Source organism: Nyctibius grandis, chromosome 16 (assembly GCF_013368605.1).
Source record: "Nyctibius grandis isolate bNycGra1 chromosome 16, bNycGra1.pri, whole genome shotgun sequence".
Taxonomy (NCBI): domain Eukaryota; kingdom Metazoa; phylum Chordata; class Aves; order Nyctibiiformes; family Nyctibiidae; genus Nyctibius; species Nyctibius grandis.
Window position 1 is genome coordinate 7,917,168 of NC_090673.1, and position 17,631 is coordinate 7,934,798.

General features: G+C 52.0%; 1 protein-coding gene across 1 annotated transcript in view; it reads left to right on the forward strand.

Annotated features, from left to right (window-relative positions):
• The first annotated feature begins 208 nt into the window (after window positions 1–208).
• Window positions 209–17,631, forward strand: part of LOC137671008 (collagen alpha-1(II) chain-like) — a 78,290-nt gene continuing 60,867 nt past the window's right edge. The window contains exon 1 of the mRNA XM_068414227.1: window positions 209–305. Within this exon, the coding sequence (XP_068270328.1) occupies window positions 209–305 (97 nt within the window). The remainder of the gene's footprint in view (window positions 306–17,631) is intronic.

Here is a 17,631-nt window from a genome sequence, read left to right on the forward strand (position 1 = left end):
CCCCCTTCAAGCCCTGCAGCGCCGGGGGGCATTGGAAGCTCGGATAATTTTGGGGGGAGGTGGGGGGGCATTAACCGCTGCCACCCTGAGTGTGAACCCTTGCAGGGGTGCGTTTGGGGAAGGGGGCGGAGGGAAGGGGCTGCCCCTCCCTCAGGGTGCGGGGGTCTCCGCAGGGCCGGGGCGGAGCGGGGCCGGGGCCGGGCGCACGATGCGCTGCGGGGCGCTGGGGCTGGCGCTGCTCTGCGCCCTGTCCGTGTGCCCGGGGGGGCTGGAGCCCCCCGAGCCGGGCTCCGGGCTGCACCCAGGTGAGGAGGGCACGGCGGCGGGGGGACGGCACCGCTGCACCGGGGCGGGGGGCTGGGAGAGACCCCGGGGAGAAGGGGGGGAGGTGGGGGGGGGTCTCACACTACCCACCCCCGGCCACGCATGCGGCCGGCTGGGGCATCGCATGCACGGGTACGCCCCGGTGCCCCCCGCCATCCCGCCGCGGGGCAGCCACGCTCGCTTTGGGGGCAGAAAGGCTTCTCCAGAGCCCCCCCCCCGCATTGTGGATGGCATCCCCGTGGGCAGTGTTGGTGGGGGGGCTGGCAGGGAAGGTCGCTCTTTGGGGGGGTCTCAGTGTGGCGTGAGGGTCTCGGTGGCAGGGCCACCGCTGGAGCTGGGCACGGAGTCCCTGTCCCTGCAGGAACAGCGCAGCCGGACTTGCCGGGATCTGTGTGTGGCTTCTTTGATGTATAATATAACCTGAAGGGCTTGTGTGTGCCACGCTGGGGCTGTGCTCCTATCCGGGGCACTGCTGCGTGTCTCCATGTCCCTCATCTTTCCCCTCTGCGGCCGGTCGCCCAGTCACTGTCCTGAAACTTTTCACAAAACTTTTTGGGACCGCTGAACCCCGTCCCTCCCCGTGGCAGGACCCCAGCAGGGTCCAGGCCCCTCACCCTGTAAAACGGGGCGCAGGACTGGTTTGCCTCATGAAAACTCCAAGCAAGCCGTTGTCAAAGTTTGGTGCGTGGGGCTGGGAAGTGATGGGCTGTGCAGGGGATGGCGAACACTTTCCTAGAGCAATTATAAAAAAAGATGTTTTGAAGAAAGGACTGACTGTTTCTAAGACGTACGTTACTGCGTTTGCATTGTGCTGATATGTACGGGACCCAATTGGAGGTGGTGACCCCGTGCTCTCTGCCACTGCACGAACCCCTGCCCAAAACCACGTGTTTGTGAGTATTCCAGAAGCTTCAGTACAGCCACATCAATGGAAATGTGGTTCTGAGAGGGAAACCACTGAGTTATCTCGCTAGAGCTTAACTCCACTTGAATCTTGGCTCAGAAACAAGGCTGTAACGATGCAGGTCACAGCCTGGGAAACTGAGAATTGCATTCCAGGGGCTGGAACTGGAGCAAAATCCAAGTGGGGATGAGGTGCAGCGGGTTTTGGGGTCGAACTGAGGAACTTGGGAGGTGATAACTCCAGTGAGTGTGTTGGGCTGTGTGTGCAGGATGGGAGAGGGCAGAGAGGGGTGTCTGCAGCCCAGGGTTTAACCCCAGGCACAGCAGGGAAGGGAAGAGCTGGAGGTGCCAGCTGGCTGTAGCAGCAGTAAGGAAGCTTCATGCTCATTATATGTTTTTATTTCCTGTGGGTCACGGGGCAGCCCTGAGGAGGATTTGACCGAGCATCACCCAGGTGTGTGGCTTTCCCCTTTGATCACTGCTGCCCGGGCTGGTAAAGGTCACGAGCTCAGGCAGGTTTTCAGATGCTCTGAAGTATTGTAGATCCTGCCTGTGAATGGGGCACGGTCCCCCGACTATGTGAGTTTCTCAAGCTTTAGCATGAAACAAGCCAGTTCTTTGGGGCTGAGGCTCTTGTTCTTTGGCCAGTCCTTATTGCTGGTGCAGTTCTGCCCCAAGGAAGGGCTGTGTAGCACAGCTGCAATAAATACCCTTAAGGAGGGGGGTGGGGAGTGAGGGGTGGGTGGCTGCAGAGTGTAGCTGCTCTGCCTGACCTCAGAGCTGGGCTTGGCTTTGCAAGCTGGAGCAGGGACCCGTGGCACTCCTGAGGCTGACTGGGTGCGTGGCACACTGAGCCTGAGTCAAGTGGGGAATAACTGAAGCGGGGAGCGAGTGCCAGAGGAGAGCAGGTAATGACTCGAGCTGGGAGTTGGTGTCCAAAGCTGGTGAGACCTTGGTGAGGTTGCATGTTCCCTCTGCTCTGGGCAGCAGCAGAGGAGAGGGCACGGCGTGCGGTGTTTGTGGCACCTTAGGGTTGGAAGGAAATTAGGATCCGTGTCTTAGATAGATTCCTTAGGAAATTAGGATCTTTATCTTCTTTCCTCACTCCAGCTCAGTCAGGATTAGGTGATTTGTTGATGCCTCCTGGTTCTCTGCTTGAGTTGGGGTAGCAAGCAGTTGGTATTTCTGTGGTATTGCTGTCACGGCGGTGGTACTGTCTCCTCCTTTGTGTCAGGGTGGAAGAGTGGTTTGCATGGCTCGTGCTTGGGAGAGGTCAGGTTCAAGGTTCATAAGCCCCAGCTGGGGCTTTGGGTTGTAAAAGCAGGAGGTGAATCCATGTGTGAGGGAAGCTGGGCTGTCGTCACGTGTTGTTTGTGGCTGTTACCAAAAGGATGCTCGCTGATGCTCTCGGGAGGGCTGAGGGTGCCAGAAATGGGTGGGAATTGACTCCAGCATGCTGGGAATAGGGATGACTGGTGTCCTGTCCTCCGTGAGCACTGCTCCCTTGGAGCACACCCGTGCGCTTTAGGCAATCAGTGTTTGCACGGAATCAAATCCATCTCTTGAGCCCTACTCCACACAGTACCCGGAGCAGCAAGCTGGCCTGGAAATGATGGAGAGGCTGATTTTTAGAGGAGCATTATAAGGCAACGAGTGGGAGCTGATCTCCCTGTGAGCCCTGCCACTGTGGAGCTGTGTGTAAGCTGGCGTGCATGGCACGTTGTGTGGGGTAGGCAAAGCCCCAGGTGCCTCCTTCCCAAGGCTAAGTTATTGAATTTGCACCTATTTTTCGTGGTTTGAGCTGTAACAATGCCTGAGTGGGACCCCTCGCAGTGCTGTGGGTCTGGGATGGTGGGGGGAAAGGTGGCACTGGCAGCATTTCTCTGAATTTGGGGTTGCACGAGCCCCGTCTGCCTCTGAGCATCCCCCTTCCATGTCCCTGGTGCCCAGATGTGCCGACGCCAGCAGGCACAACACGGGTGTCTCCGAGGCTTTGCCGAGCTCACCCCACTGTTCGGGGGATGCTCTGGTTAAGAAGGAGGCAAAAGTGGGAACCTCCGTGGTGTAGTGGGAGTCCAGTGGCTCCGGGGCTCCTGGGAGCTGTTTTTTCCCCTGTAAAATGCAATAACCATAATTGCAACCCAGCCCTGCAAAACACAAAACTCCGCGAACCAACCCAGAAAAAAAATCCCATCTGGGAATGTGACCCAAAAATGTGCATGAACAATTTGCCATTAATTAAAGCTTAGAGCCACCCAATTAAAATCTGCTTAATTAAGGGATGCATCTGAAAATGCAATGCTTGGCTCCTGCAGATGGTATTTCTTGCTCGAGGGTTGGTGACAGTAGGTCTACTAGTAAATTATCCTCCTGGAGGTCTGGTACTCCGAAATGTGTGGTACAGCGTCGTGCAGCAAGACTCCACAGATCTGGTGTCGTGTGCTTCTAATTAGGACGTGTATGTGGCCTTTGTGAACTCAATATTTAACATGATGTAAATACGCAAAAATCATACATAAATTGTGATGCGTTAGTACTGTTTATGTGTGTATGGTAGCATATGTTCTACGTGATATAGATCACGTGTGTGTGTATATAAAGCTTACAAAATGATGGTAATCTGAAGTAGTTTCAAGTCAAATTGCTTAAAAATCCATAAATACCGGATTTGGACTCTTCATGGCATTTCCCTTTGCCCCTCCAGTGCGTGCATGTTACTGTGGAGTCCTCAATCAGGCAATTATGTGGTATTATTATTTTTTTTTCCCTCACAAGACCCTAAATTGCGCATTTAAAGTGGCTTAAATACAGAGGTCGCTGCCTCTATCCCCATCACAGAGAGCATCTGCGCAGCCTCCCCCTGGGGCTGTTTGCCCCTTGAAGGCAGAGAACGAACGATTAAAACCTCAGGGCTCGCAGAAGTTACGAGAGCCCCCAGAAAAGAGCCCACCAGGATATTTTTACAGTGCAGCTTTTATCTCAGAGGTCCTTCGTGTGCTCCTTTTAGCCGAGGTTTTCTGCACCAGGAGACGGAGCGGGGGAGACAGACCGCGTTTGTTGTGCTGTGGGTCCGTTCGAAGAGGGCTGGAAGGGTGGATGTGGGGTTGCATTATCTGCTGGATCAAAGAGCCCTTTTTCACCTTAAAATCCTCTGGTTCCTTTGTCCGGGAGTCAGGAGGAGGTGGGCAGAGGCAGGAGCCCTTGCTGCTTTCCCTTGGACACGGCACAAATGCCATCGCTGCACTTGTACTTGCACTGAGTAACTTTAGTTGCTCAGTTGTACCCCCACTTCACCGAACTTGGTGCATTGGGTGCCTGCTTGCTTGGGTGCTTTGGGAACCCCAACCTGGATGTAACCCCAATATCCTCAGACATGTCTGGAGGAGAAGGCACTGACCCGAGATACAACGCTGCATGTCGGGATGTGGCATGTGCTGGATGTTTTCACACTGCCCCCCCCTAAATACCACCATCCCACCTGGCACCGCTTTCTTCCTGAGGTGATGGGAGATACACGATGCTTATGGCAAAGCCGTAAGGGACGGGGACACTGGGGTGTGGGGACAGCAGGGTGTGCATGCGTGCACAGAGCTGGGACCGCTCCTGGGGCTGCTGCATCCACACAGCTGCCGTAATGCTGCTTTTTGCTGTGGGGCTTAACTTTGCCGAACTCAAGCTGTTTGGATTGAAAAGCCTTGCTGTCATATGTCTGTCTCGCGCCGAATTATTTGAAAAATTTCAGCCAAAGCTGTCCAGCAGTTCCCAGGATCCCTGTCTTCAGCGTGTGTTTGTATTCCTGTAAGCTGGAGTGCAGACTCGAAGTTTGGCAGCATCCCCACGAGAAATCCTTCCAGATGAGACCAAGTTATAAAAATCTTAAACCTTTCTGCCAGCAATGGGCCATACGGAGCCTCATTTCCTAAAAACTCTCTTTCCTTGTTGATTTTTTTATAAGCCTCCCTCTCACTGTGCCAGCAGGTCCGGATCCTGCCCTGGGCCGGCTCCGGCACTCGGCAGCCCATGTCCCCACGCGTGCCACTGTGCCGAGCAGATAAGGACCAGGGTGCTCCTGCCTGCCCTGCAGCCAGGGATGCCAGTGCCACCTGCACTGCTGGTTTTTGCATGTAATAGGTGGAAATCATGGCATTTAATTTCTAGTGTGCTGGGAAAGGGTTTCAAGGGTGAATAAATGCTGTTCCTTCGGGGAAGATTATTCTAGAGGAGAAGTGTAACGGATAGCCTGCATGCAGCAGGTTTGCAGTCATGTGAACTTATCAGGGAGTTGAGCTGGATGATGTGTGCACCGTGCCCATGGAAAAATAAACAATTTGAATGGGGCCGTGTGCTGGTAACGCCTAAACCAGTGCCTGCCCTTGTCGAAATACTGACAGCAAAGCCTGGGGCTGGCGAGCAGCTCCAGTGCTCGAGCCCAAGCTAAACCTGGTTTTAGGTTTGCCTGCAGTGAGGTGGAGTTGTCTTGTGTGGGGGCGGACACACAGGGTTTGATGTGAGAACAGCTCGGGGTGGCTGTCCCCTTGCAGACTCCCAAAAGCCTCCTGATTTCTTGCAGGGGAAGCTGCCATCTGCTCCTGGTTGAGGTCCCAGCCGTGCCGTAGGGGCTGATGTAACGTCGTTCCACCCCTGGCCAAGGCAGCCAGAGCTCTTTGTGTATGTTCACTATGTGCTATACATACACATAACATTAATCGTCGCTCTCCCAAGCCCTGTAGTCCTTGTGGGGCTGCTGTTAAGGGCAAGGGATGCTGGCTGTGGTACCACCATGGGTAGCTGTGAACGGTTCCGGCTCAGCCTCCGAGGAGAGGAGCCCGCTGCCCCGGTCGCTGCGGCGTACGGGATCGGCTGTTCCTTGGGGGTTTGGGTCTGTTTGGGGCTTGTTTGGGAAGGAAAGCTCAAGAGCCCCTTTGGAGAGGTGGTGGGTATCGGGTGGCTCGTGGGGACTCTCGGGTGCGGGGGGCTCGGTCCTCATGGCCCCGGCTGGGTACAGGCTCGGGGCTCGTCTCCGCAGGGCGCGAGGAGGGGGCCCTGCTCCGCGGGGATGCTCTGGCGTCCCGGAGGGTCTGTGCTGGTGTTGCTGTGCTGGTGTTGCCACTCTAGCTCAGGCAGGCAGGGAAAGGGGCTCTCCCTGCTCCTGCCTGTCGACCCCAGCAGTGTTTTAGGGCACAGATGTGAGCGCAGAAACTTCATTTTCGACAGCTCTTCACCCCAGCCTGCCATCGCATAGCAAGGTTATTCATTTCTTTGTGCTTTTCTCCCTATTTTTAAACAAACCAGGCTGGCGAGGCTGGGTCTGTGCCCTCCCTTCACGTCACACAGCGAGCGTGGGAGAGGCCGAGCATCCCTGGCTCTGCCAGCTGCCCCGAGGGGTGTAGCAGCGCGGTGAGACCCGGGGCTGCCGCGGGCTCTGCTCCACCAGGGTTGGACGGTGCTGGTGGCAGAGGGAAGAGCTTCCTGATTGCCAGCTCGTGGCAAAGGGACTCCTTGTCCCCGTAGTCCCTTCGTTGTGCAAGGGCTTAATTCAACCCACAGCCCCAGACATCAGAGCTAGGTGGAAACAGTTTCCCCCACGTCTTTCCAGTGTGTTTTCAACACAAAAATGCACTTTCTGCAGTTGAGATGCTGAGATTTTTTTCTACATAAATTTTTCCCTTAGAAAAATATTGTAGCTTTTCCATTGAGAAAACAGAAATAGAATATTTCACTGCAGGCAAGTTCAACCCCAGTAAAACCACTTCCAGCTTGGGGAAGTCACTGTACAGCTCCCCGGGGGCTGCCTTGCCCCGCTCTGCTTCTCCCTCCCTGTCCCGGGTGAGTAGGAAGGAGAGTGGGTCCATTAATCCCGGGAACTAATAGGGCCCCACGAGGTGATGAAGGTTCACACTGAGCCGCCTCCAAACGAAACATGATGGTCCATTTCCACAGATCTCATTCAAATTGTTTCACTTGGGAAAAATGTCAGAATTTCTTCTTTTTTTATCCCAAATACCTCAGTGAACTGCCCGGCTATTTTAAAACTTCTTTTTTTATTTTATTTTATTTTATTTTTTTTTTTTTTTTTTTTGCCAGCAGGTTTTCTCTGCTCTGAGACAAGCCGGATGGGGCAGGGGTACTTCAGTGGCTGATTGCACCCAGGCGTCGGGGCAAGGGTGGAAATGCTGGCGTCTGCCCTGGGCTGGGATTTCTCATGTTTGCTGGAGTTTGTTGAGCATCAGGGGCTCGTGCCAGGCTGGGGAGGGCTGAGCCTTCGCTGGCTCCAGCTGCCCCAAAGGGCGACCTTTGAAATATTGCTGCAGCTGCCTGTGTGAGGTGCTTCACAGAATCCGAGAATCAGTCAGGTTGGAAGGGACCTCTGGGATCATCGAGTCCAACCATTGCCCTGACACCACCACGTCAACTAGGCCACGGCACCAAGTGCCATGTCCAGGCTTTTCTTAAAGCGTGACTAAGTCACCTTTTCTAAAGGTGACTCCACCACCTCCCTGGGCAGCCCCTTCCAATGTCTAATGACCCTTTCTGAGAAGAAATGCTTCCTAATGTCCAACCTGAACCTCCCCTGGCGAAGCTTGAGGCTGTGTCCTCTTGTCCTGTCGCTAGTTGCCTGGGAGAAGAGGCCGACTCCCACTTCACTACAACCTCCCTTCAGGTAGTTGTAGACTGCAATAAGGTCACCTCGGAGCCTCCTCTTCTCCAGGCTAAACACCCCCAGCTCCCTCAGCCGTTCCTCGTAGGTCAGATCCTCCAGACCCTTCACCAGCTTGGTTGCCCTCCTCTGGACTCGCTCCAGCACCCCAGCCAAGTCGTGCAGGGTCGCAAAGAGCAGATTTGGTGCTGGCGATGGAGGGGGGCAACACCTCTCAAGGAAAGGAAGGGCCAAAGCTCCTGTAGCTCGTGTAACGCTCACAGCTTCTGGCACTGCTTTTGGGGAGCTAACGGGAGTGTTTTTCCCAGGGGCTGGGCACAGTCATCCTCCTGCCACCGAACAAACGTGGGCAGGAGATGCTGCTGCCGAGAGCGGAGCTGTGAGGCTGAAGCATGATCCCGTGGGGTGTAAGCCCTTTCCCAGCACAGTGTGAATCTGTGTGTGTGCATGTCGCCTTTTTTCCTGCTCTAAGGAGCTCCATAATCTGCGTTTATATTATGTTCACTCAAGAGCTCTGCTCGGCAGTGAGGACCCAGCGCTGGGGATGGGACCTGCTGCTGCAGCACCTGGGGTTACTTGTTGTGTTTAATGGCTCCATCTGGCCGGTGTGCAGAGTTTATCCCCTCCCAAACCTGCTGTGGGGAAATTATAGGGGTTGGGCACAGGTCAAACAGATTTAGCTCAGGGAAAACAGTTGATTTTTGTTGCTTTCACCAGAGTGCGAATGAAGGTCAATTTTTTTTTTTTTTTTTTTTGGTCTTTTAAAATCATTCAAATAGCAGCTTCTATTTTCTTAAAGAAAAAAACCTACAGAAAAGTAATTAACTTTTATTTGTTAAAAGCTGACTACCCTCACAACTAGCATTATGCAGAGATGTGCTTCCCTACTTGCAGAAGATGGATGTATTCTATTTAGATAAAACATAAAATATGTCCGTCGGGACTTGGAGAAATAGGAGAAGGAGGTGGGTAATATATTGCAGAGACATCATAAAGCACTTCAGAGCCCCAGATTCATCTGTGACAGATGCAGGGATCATCCCTCCTGCTGCTCTGCTGCAGGCAGCTGGGAGGAGGATGCAGGCGATGGTTATCGCAGCAGCTGGTCCCACGTGTTCAGAGCTGACAATGAAAACCAGGAGAGCGTGGGGGGCTGGGGGAGGGTGGTTTAGCGCAGAGAAGGACCTGGGATCTTTCACACCAGCTCATCTGGATGGGTTTGATGGGAGAAGCTAGGCCAGTATCCCTGCCTTTTGTTTTTGGTGGGGAAAGGTCTGGTTGGTAGATGCCCAGGAGTCGATGGGTTTGCCTGGAGCAGATCCCACCAGCCCTGTTGCAGCGCGAGAGCTGAGGACGACATGACTCCTCCCTGAAAGGTGTAGATCAGAAGAGATATTCAGAGCAACCCCAGGCACGAAGGCCATAGAGTCACAGGGCGAGGAGAATTTATTGGGATGTTCCCTGTGCGTACAGCACCAGGCCGGACCCGGATCTGATGTGTTTTGGGGCATTTCTATGCCTCTGTACTAACAATTAACTTGTTATATTAACTTGTGTGTGTGCTCAAGATTGAGTATGAGTACGTGCTACAGGTTAAGCGTGGCTTTTCAGAGTGAAAGAGGTAAATTTTATTATGACTTTCTCAGCTTTCCTGCTGCTGAGCCTTTGTTTCTAAGCCACATTTTCAACGGCAGCTTCCACGGGGAGTGGGAAATGCTTGATTAAAGAGGCAGGTTGGACAAGTTGCCATCCAACGAAGGCATCCGCCTCCCAGGAGTGAAACCTTTAGTTTGTCAGAGTTGCATTATTAATACTTTTCTGAAGTCCTTGAATGGATCAATTAAACAGCTGGGTTTTGCCTGTGGAAATGCTGGGCTTTATTTTGGCAGGCGGGGACGTACCAGGGCTGAGCAAGATGTTCTGTAATGGGAGCTATTAAAAGGTCGTTAGCGATGCAGAGGAGTTTTGAAGTTGGATCTCGCTTTCTGGCAGCGAGCTTTGCGTGAGCAGATTTTTAAACAGCTCCTGTGCTGCTCTTTATTTTTTTTTTTCCCCCTTACTGGAGCATTTTGGTTGTTTTGAGGGTGGCAAACTGAAAGATTTGGGTGAGAGGAGGCAGAGGACCTAGCCTCCATCACGCCACGCAGTCCTCCTCGGCCTGGCCAGCGACTGGAGGAAGCGGGGTGCGGAGTTTCAACTGAGCTGCAAAGAAAGAGGGAGAAAGAGGGAAAAACCAGTGGATCCGTGCTCTGTACGTAGAGTTTGAGTGCCTGAACGAACAGCTTTTTGGCAGGGTGGCCTTGCTCTGCTCCATCGCTTGGGAACTCCTGCCTGCGCCTGCATCCCACCAGCTCCTTGGTGCCTCTTTGATGGTTTCCCCATGGACCCCGTAACGGAGGTGCTCTGTGGTGGGGCTGCCGGAGGTTTTGCAGGAACTCAGTGGCTGCAATCAGCTGATTGCGGGGTCTCGCTTTCTTCCAGGGCAGGGCGGTTGGTGTCGGGACCTTCATTCCTGGCAGCACGTGAAGAGGTTTGGTTTTGTTTCTGAAAGAGCATGTTTCTGCCTTGTGCCCTCAGAGCAAACCTGGGCAACCAAGCCCCACGCTCCCTACCGCAACCTAGATGAAAAATTGCACAGTTTGTTCCTGATTCATGTTAATAACTGGGAGGTTTTGTACTCATTTGGGAGGAGAGATGGGCTTGAGTTCCTTGCACAAGAGTGTTTGAGCAAGACTTCAGCCTGGGGCAGATTGCGGGTCCTGCACTGAGCCCTCTCATGCTCCGTAGGCAGCAGAAAAAGGCAGCTGGAAACTATGCCCAGCCTTTCTGCTGACATGCTCTGTTGCATGGATGGTGTTTCCTTCTTTTACAGGGTAAACCTTTAAGCTGCTAAAATTGCCTTGAGCAAAAACTTATTTTGGTGGGTCTTTCTAAGGAGGAAATCAGGCGCCTGCCCGGGGTAGGCAGTGATCTAAACCCTTATTAATGGATTCATTTTATAATGCCTCACTCGTGGTTTTCCTCTCTAAATGAGTGGACTTTTGGGAATCCTATACCTTCTGCAGTAAAAGCGCTGTTAATTTTCTTCCACAACTTTGCTGGTTTTAATTGTAACCTCCCACGTTAGCTGTAACGACCCATATGTTGATTGTATATATATTATTTAATTTGCTGCTGGCCTACCTCAAGGTTGGGTTGTGGTAGAGTTTCAGTTGCTGGGAGGACTTTAACACCAGATGAGATGTTTTTCCTAAAGGGAAAGATGTTTTTCCAAATTCAGCTGTTGTTCTTAAAGTAGGAATTAAGTTGCAGATCTCCTTTAGCACATTGTTTGCAGGTCACCAGATCACAGTGTGGTGTTTTTTGGCTTGAAAATGCATAAATAGGAGCAGGTCCCATGCTCAGTGACCAGTCTCGTACCATTTGATGGATGCTGATTGAGCAAAAGTGACCCAAAATTAAATTAATGCAGCAAAAGTGCTGTGCCTCACTGTTTATCCCAAGCACACTTGCTTTAGAAGGCAGTGCCTAGAAGTCATACCTTTTGTTCTTGTGGTTTAATGATTTAGGTTTTATATTTTTCTGCCTCAAATACACAAGGTTCTGGGTGGGCAGAGTGTGACTGTGCCGCAGAAGCACTAATGGTGTTACCGGGGTCGTTGCTCGCTGCTCTCTGGAAGAGCTGGGCTGGTGAGAAGTCAAGTTTTATGGCTGTTGAGATATTGCAAGTCTCTTTAACATCACATGCAGTGGCAGGAGGTGTAAAGGAGGTGTATCACCCGCATCCAGGAGTGGGAGATTGTCATAGCATAATTCATGTTGGAAGAGACCCTGGAGATCATGGAGTGCAGCCCCTGCTCGAAGCAGGCCCATCTAGAGGGAGGCCATTGAAAGGGCCACCCGGAGATGACCGCTGCTGGGTGACCATTTTCCTGCAGAGGCATGAGTGGCATTTCCAAAACTGTTCCTTTGTGTCTGGGCTCTTATTTCTGGTATGTGCAGTCTTGTTTAGTTTAACTTGGTCTTGAGCCTCGGAAAAAAAAGTGTCTGGGGTTACGTCAGAGACCGCAGCTTTCTCCTTTCAAGTAAAAGGAGCCAACTGATACTCGAACGGGCAAGAGGAGACAGGGCTGACACGCTCCAGAAGGTCCCAGGGTATGGAGGGAGCTCCAGGCCTTGTTGATGTGGGAATTGCAACTCCCAACGCAACATTTCATTGCCACAAAGGAGGGAAGGAGGAGAGGGGGAACATTGATAGCTGGAGGCTGATCCTGAACCGGGCCGTTGCAGCTCTTGGAGGCATTAAAGAGATGTGGGAAGGAGCATCCCAGGCTGTCCCGGCATGTTGTGCTGCTCTGCTCCTCCCCAGCCCTTCCCTTCAGCCGAGGGACCCCTGTGCCTTGCAGCTTCCTGTCTCTCCTGAGCCAAACATGTGCAAACGTGACCGTGAATCCCACCCTGGATGGATTTTACACAGACAGGCTGGTATTTCCTCCCAGCTCCCTCTCCCCCTGCATGGCCCCTTCACAAAGAATGGAGTCAGGCATAACTTGTGACCTTGACCTCTGAACCTCTCCTCCCAAAATGGGAAGCATCTGGCAGGCACATGCTGCCTGGCTGCTCGGTGGGGCTGGTGGAGCTGCAGTGATGTTACCCAGGCTGTGGCTTGTCTCCAGGCTCCCGTGCCCCGCTCGCCCTTTTGGGATGTGTTTGCTCTGCAGTCCCAGCGTGGTGCCTGCTCCTGGAACGGTGGCTGGTGGTGGGGAGACCTTGCCTCTAAAAGTGATCCCCAAGAGGAGGAGTGGCCCGTGCGACCCTCCTCCTTTCACGTCGCTCAGGAAAAGTTTCCTCCAGTGAAAGGGTTTGGTGGCTGCGTTGGAAGTTATCAAGGGTTTGGCAGTCACGAGGCAAGGAGTGATCCAGAACGACTCCAACCTGTGAAGAGTGAGCCAGATCTCCTCTTGGTTCCTGTGTACTCCTGGCTGCCAGTGGGGAGCTCAATGGGAGCTCTTTTGGGGGGGCCATTTCGAAGAGGGAACCAGTTAGTCCTGGTTAATGACCTCTGAACCTTTGCATTCAACTTTTTGTGCTTGAACCATTATCAGCCAGGTTTTCCAAGCTTTTCTCTATAGCTGTGAGGTTCAGGAAGGTTAATTAAAGGGAGATTCAGAGCTGTTAATGAGTCCAGCAGCTGGAGCATTAAGTCTTTGTCTGCGTCAGTAGGTAGCGTGCTCTACCAAAAGCAGATCTGCAGAGCAGCAGGTCCAAGGTCCCCGTGTCCACTCTATAAGGACTCCCTGGTTTGTACCTTGGACTGGTCTTGGATTTTCAGTCCACAGGAGACTTTCCATGTTGGAGAACATTAAATGTCCTCCACAGCACTTCTTCTGGCTTAGTGTCACCAGAAAGGCGTCTGTTGGTGCGGTCCAAGACTGCTCTGCAGTGTGAGCTAAAGCACAGTGAGTGGGGATGGTTGGAGCGTTCACCCTGAAAGGCCTTCCTGATCCTAATTAAAGTAGCTTATGTGTTGTTGGTTTTTTTATTTGCTATGTTTCTTTTCCCCCTTCAGAAGCAGTTTGCAGAAGCATGTTGTGAACACGCCTCTGCTGTGGTAGAGCGTGGACTGGCGTTGTCCCAGGGGAGCCCTCTTCAGCCTTCATCTCTGAAGGAGATAGGAAGTGGGGAGGTCCTCCCTGCACACTTGTGTCTTTAAAGAGGTACAAGGATGGCAGAGCTAATTTTCAAGCAACCTCTCATCATCTGCAGTAAGATTTGCTCCCAACTTGTGAACCTGAAGTGACGGAGAGGGCCCCGGCCCCGGGCTCCCTCCCGCACGTGGCTGTGCCTCGGTGCGGTGGCAGACGTGCTCTGTGCTCGTGCAGCACACGCACGGCTCCCTGGGCAGTGCAAGAACCCCTCACCCAAACCCTCCCGGTGCCCTCCCGGCTGGTGCTGGCCCTGGGGAGCCCCATCCCAGGGCTGAGCCTCCCCCAGGCTCTCTCCACCCAGCGAGATGCGAGAAAATGAACCCTGCTCCTTTTCACAGCACGCCGTTGCCTTTTCCCTGCTTTAATCTCCCTGAATGTGTTTTTTGTTTCATTTTTATATTCCTTCCAGGCTTTTGCTGGACTTCCCACAGGGCGCAGGCCAAGCGGGTAGGGGATGCTGATTGGAAACAGAATAGGACTGGAAGTAACCGAGATAAATGGTGTGATAAAACGGCCAGAGCCTGGCTGATGTGCAGAACCAGTGTGGGACTGTCCTCGCCCCTTCCTCCCTGCTTGGAGAGGGCTTCTGCCAACCAGGAACCAGCCCACTCTGAGTAATTGCTCCTCTTTTTTTTTTTTTCTCTCTCTTTTTTAATACCAGTGTATGAACATCGCTGCAGAGAGTGGGGGTTAATGCAGCTCAGGCGCGTAAGCAGCCTGAAGAAGGCCCCTCTATGTGATGGGGCTGTGCACGGTGAGGTCTTGGTCCATTATTACTGCTTTACGCCCCTGGATAGGAGAGTTGACTGCCAAGAAGAAGGGGGTGGGCATCAAGGTTTTCCACAGCACAAAGGGATATGTGTTGCTCCGCTTGGATAAACGAGTCTTGCTGCTACCTTGAGGCAGCGATGACAGGAGGATAGGGCAGGCTCTTGAAATGTAGGAATCAAATATTTTAGGGTGAATCACAGAATCGTTTTGGTTCGAAAGGACCTTTAAGATCATCGAGTCCACCTGCTAACCCAGGTGCCAGCTGCCAAGCTCACCACTAACCCATGTCCCTCAGCACCACATCTACACGGCTTTTAAATCCCCCCAGGGATGGTGACTCCACCACTGCCCTGGGCAGCCTGTTCCAGTGCTGGACAACCCTTTCGGTGAAGAAATTGTTCCTGATATCCAATCTAGACCTGCCCTGGCTCAACCTGAGGCTGTTTCCTCTTGTCCTATCAATTGTTACCTGGGAGAAGAGGTATTTGATCCTGGTTGTCCTACACCTTAAGGCAGTATCCTGGTCCCTGGGCTGTAGAAGGGAGGGAACGGCTCCACTGACTTTGTAGGTCTGTGATTTGGCCCTGTGTTTTTCAGATTTTATAGTGAATGAATATAATTAAGTATTTAGGGCTGAGCTAATTCTTTAAAGTATGTATTTTGCTGGAGGTTTGGTGGAAAAGGTACAGCAGTTCAAGCCAATTCCACTTTTTACATTAATTTTTTTTTCTTTGCTTCACTTCCAAACTAGAAAAAAAGAAGAAAAGTCCCTTTTTCGTGTAGTCCTGCAGCTCACGGAGCACTGCAGCGTGCTGCAAAGGCTGGAAGCGCTGCTGCAAGCCCAGCGTGAGAGCCTGCTGCAGCCATCTCTAGGACATTTAATCTGATGACTTGTAAACAAACTCACCCCGGTTCGTTTGGAGGAGCCCTGCAAGAGTTGTGCTCACAACAATCTGCACGTTGCTCTGTGAATAAATCTAGCACGTATTGCTGGAGTTAGCCAGGAAAGTGATGTTTTCTGCCCTTAGGAAATACAGGTGTGGAGAGTGAGAGCAACCATCCCGTGGTGTCTGCAGCACAGCAGCCTCTGAGAAGTGTTTGCTGTACCTTTGTAGAGTTGCTCCTTATTAGGGATATTTTTGGGGAGAGCCTAGAGGAGCAGAGCCGTGCTGCAGCAGGGCATTGTCCGTGTCTAAGGAGCTCACAAGTGAGATGTGGAGAGGATTTTTGGAAGTGTAGGGGATTTAGGTCTGGTGGGATCACAGTTTTTTAAATCCTCTCCTCCCTTGGGACCATGCTCTCTGCAAAGGCACGGTTGTCAGATGCTTTGGCTGCTTGTGCCTGTGCTGGATGTCTGTGCTGGGGAGATCTGGGCTTCTACAGCACATGCCTGGGAAGACAAAGTGGTGGAGCCTAGGGTTAGGGTGTCCTGTCGCTGGGCACCACTAAGAAGAGTCTGGCCCCATCCCCTTGACACCCACCCCTGATGTATTTGTGAGCATTGATAAGTTCCCCCCTCAGTCTGCTCTTCTCCAGCTGAACAGCCCCAGCTCCCTCAGCCTCTCCTCGTAGCAGAGATGCACTCCAGCTCCTCCACACACTGCCTTGAATGATGTGCAGTGTAGATGGGTCCAGCAGACTGCCCTGACCAGCCCCGTTCCAGCAATAAACCTTTTCCCTCCCTATCTACCTTCCTCACCCTGCTCCCAGTTCTCCTGCAGAGGCTGGTCCATGTTGGCTGACATATTAAGCTTCACTGCTGCTAGCTTCAGGTTGCCAAGGATGGGCATCTCCAGTGGCTTGCAAAGCCCAGACCCTTTGGAGGGTTGCTCCCAGGAACCATGTAAAACCCCCTGATCTGCAATTTGTTGTGGCTGCCTTACTTGCTGGCAGTAAGATGCAAGACCAGGTGGTGAGGATTGCTTGTCACAACCTGGGAATGTTTTAATGGCTTGAAAAGAGAAACCTTGAAACTTTCCACCAGAAGGATTTCTCCCATTGTGATATTGGATACAACGTACGGCTTAAAAAATAATTTGTGGCAATTTTGAAGCAGTATGTGATATATTGTTTTAGTTTAGTTAGCAAACCCTTCTTTTTAAGTCTGGGAAGTTAGCTCATGGGTCTAGCTTTTCTTCTTCTTGTTAATCATTACACAGAGGTGGCAGGGCAGTAGTATAATGCACTGCTCGCTTCAGTGAAGCTGGAGAGATACCAGGGTAGGTTATAGGTAAAGCTCATACTAGAGGAGTTCTGGTGTCTTCCAGCCTCTGTGTGTCTCTAAAGATGGTAATTTGAGTGGTCCTCTTGACCACTCCAGAGTACATTGTACTGGAGGTGGTTTGCAAGTGAAGTGGAATAGAGATGCAGCAAAGAATTGGCCGTGGAGGTTATCAGACCTGGTGCTGAGGCACTAAAACGGAAGATACATCTACACAGAGGAAAAATATACTTGAGGATGTTCTTCAGATTGGTCGCTTCAAGGTAAAGGAACAGTGAAGGTGAGGGAGGGTGGGCTTGGGGGTCTGCTTTTATGGACCTTGATGGAGCCTGAAGCTGAGCTGGTAGAGAGGTGTCTCTTGGTGACCTGGTGGCTGTGGTGAGAAGGGGGGTGGGTGCAGCAGAGCTTGTGAAACTGGGTCTAATTAGGTGAATAATTTCGAATCGGGAAATGGGAGTGAAATTCCAAACCATTAAAATGGTTGGTTTTTTGTTGGTTTGGTTTTGGTTTGGTTTTTGGAAATGTTCTGGCATCTCAGGGTTTTAAAAACTTCACTTTCAGTTTCAAAACAGCTGGCTGTGTTTCAGTTAACTAAAGTTAACACACAGAATAAAAGAAAATAAGAAAGAGGAAACTCATCCCCAGACAAAGACGAAACCCTTCATTTCTGGGCTGACTCAAAATGACTCATTTTCCTTCCTTTTTTTTTTTTTTTCACTCAGTTATTGGGAAGGTTTTGTGTTTGTCACCAGTTTCTTTCCAGCAATTTCGTTTAACCCTGAGACTTCCCCACATCCCAAATCCAGCATTTTCTCAGTGGCGTCTGTTCAGAGAAGTAGTGCATCTCTAACGAAGGTGTTTTCTCCCACTCAAAGGCAGCGGGAGGAATGAAGAGCACATTTTTTTTTCTTTGCAAGGCAGATACATCCCTGCTGTTAAAACAAGACTTGTCAGCTGTGTGTCTGGGGCTCTCCCGAAATGTGCGCTGCTATCTGAGGTGGGCTGTGCAGAGGCAGCGTGCATGGGGGAGCGTGTGTGACCTATGC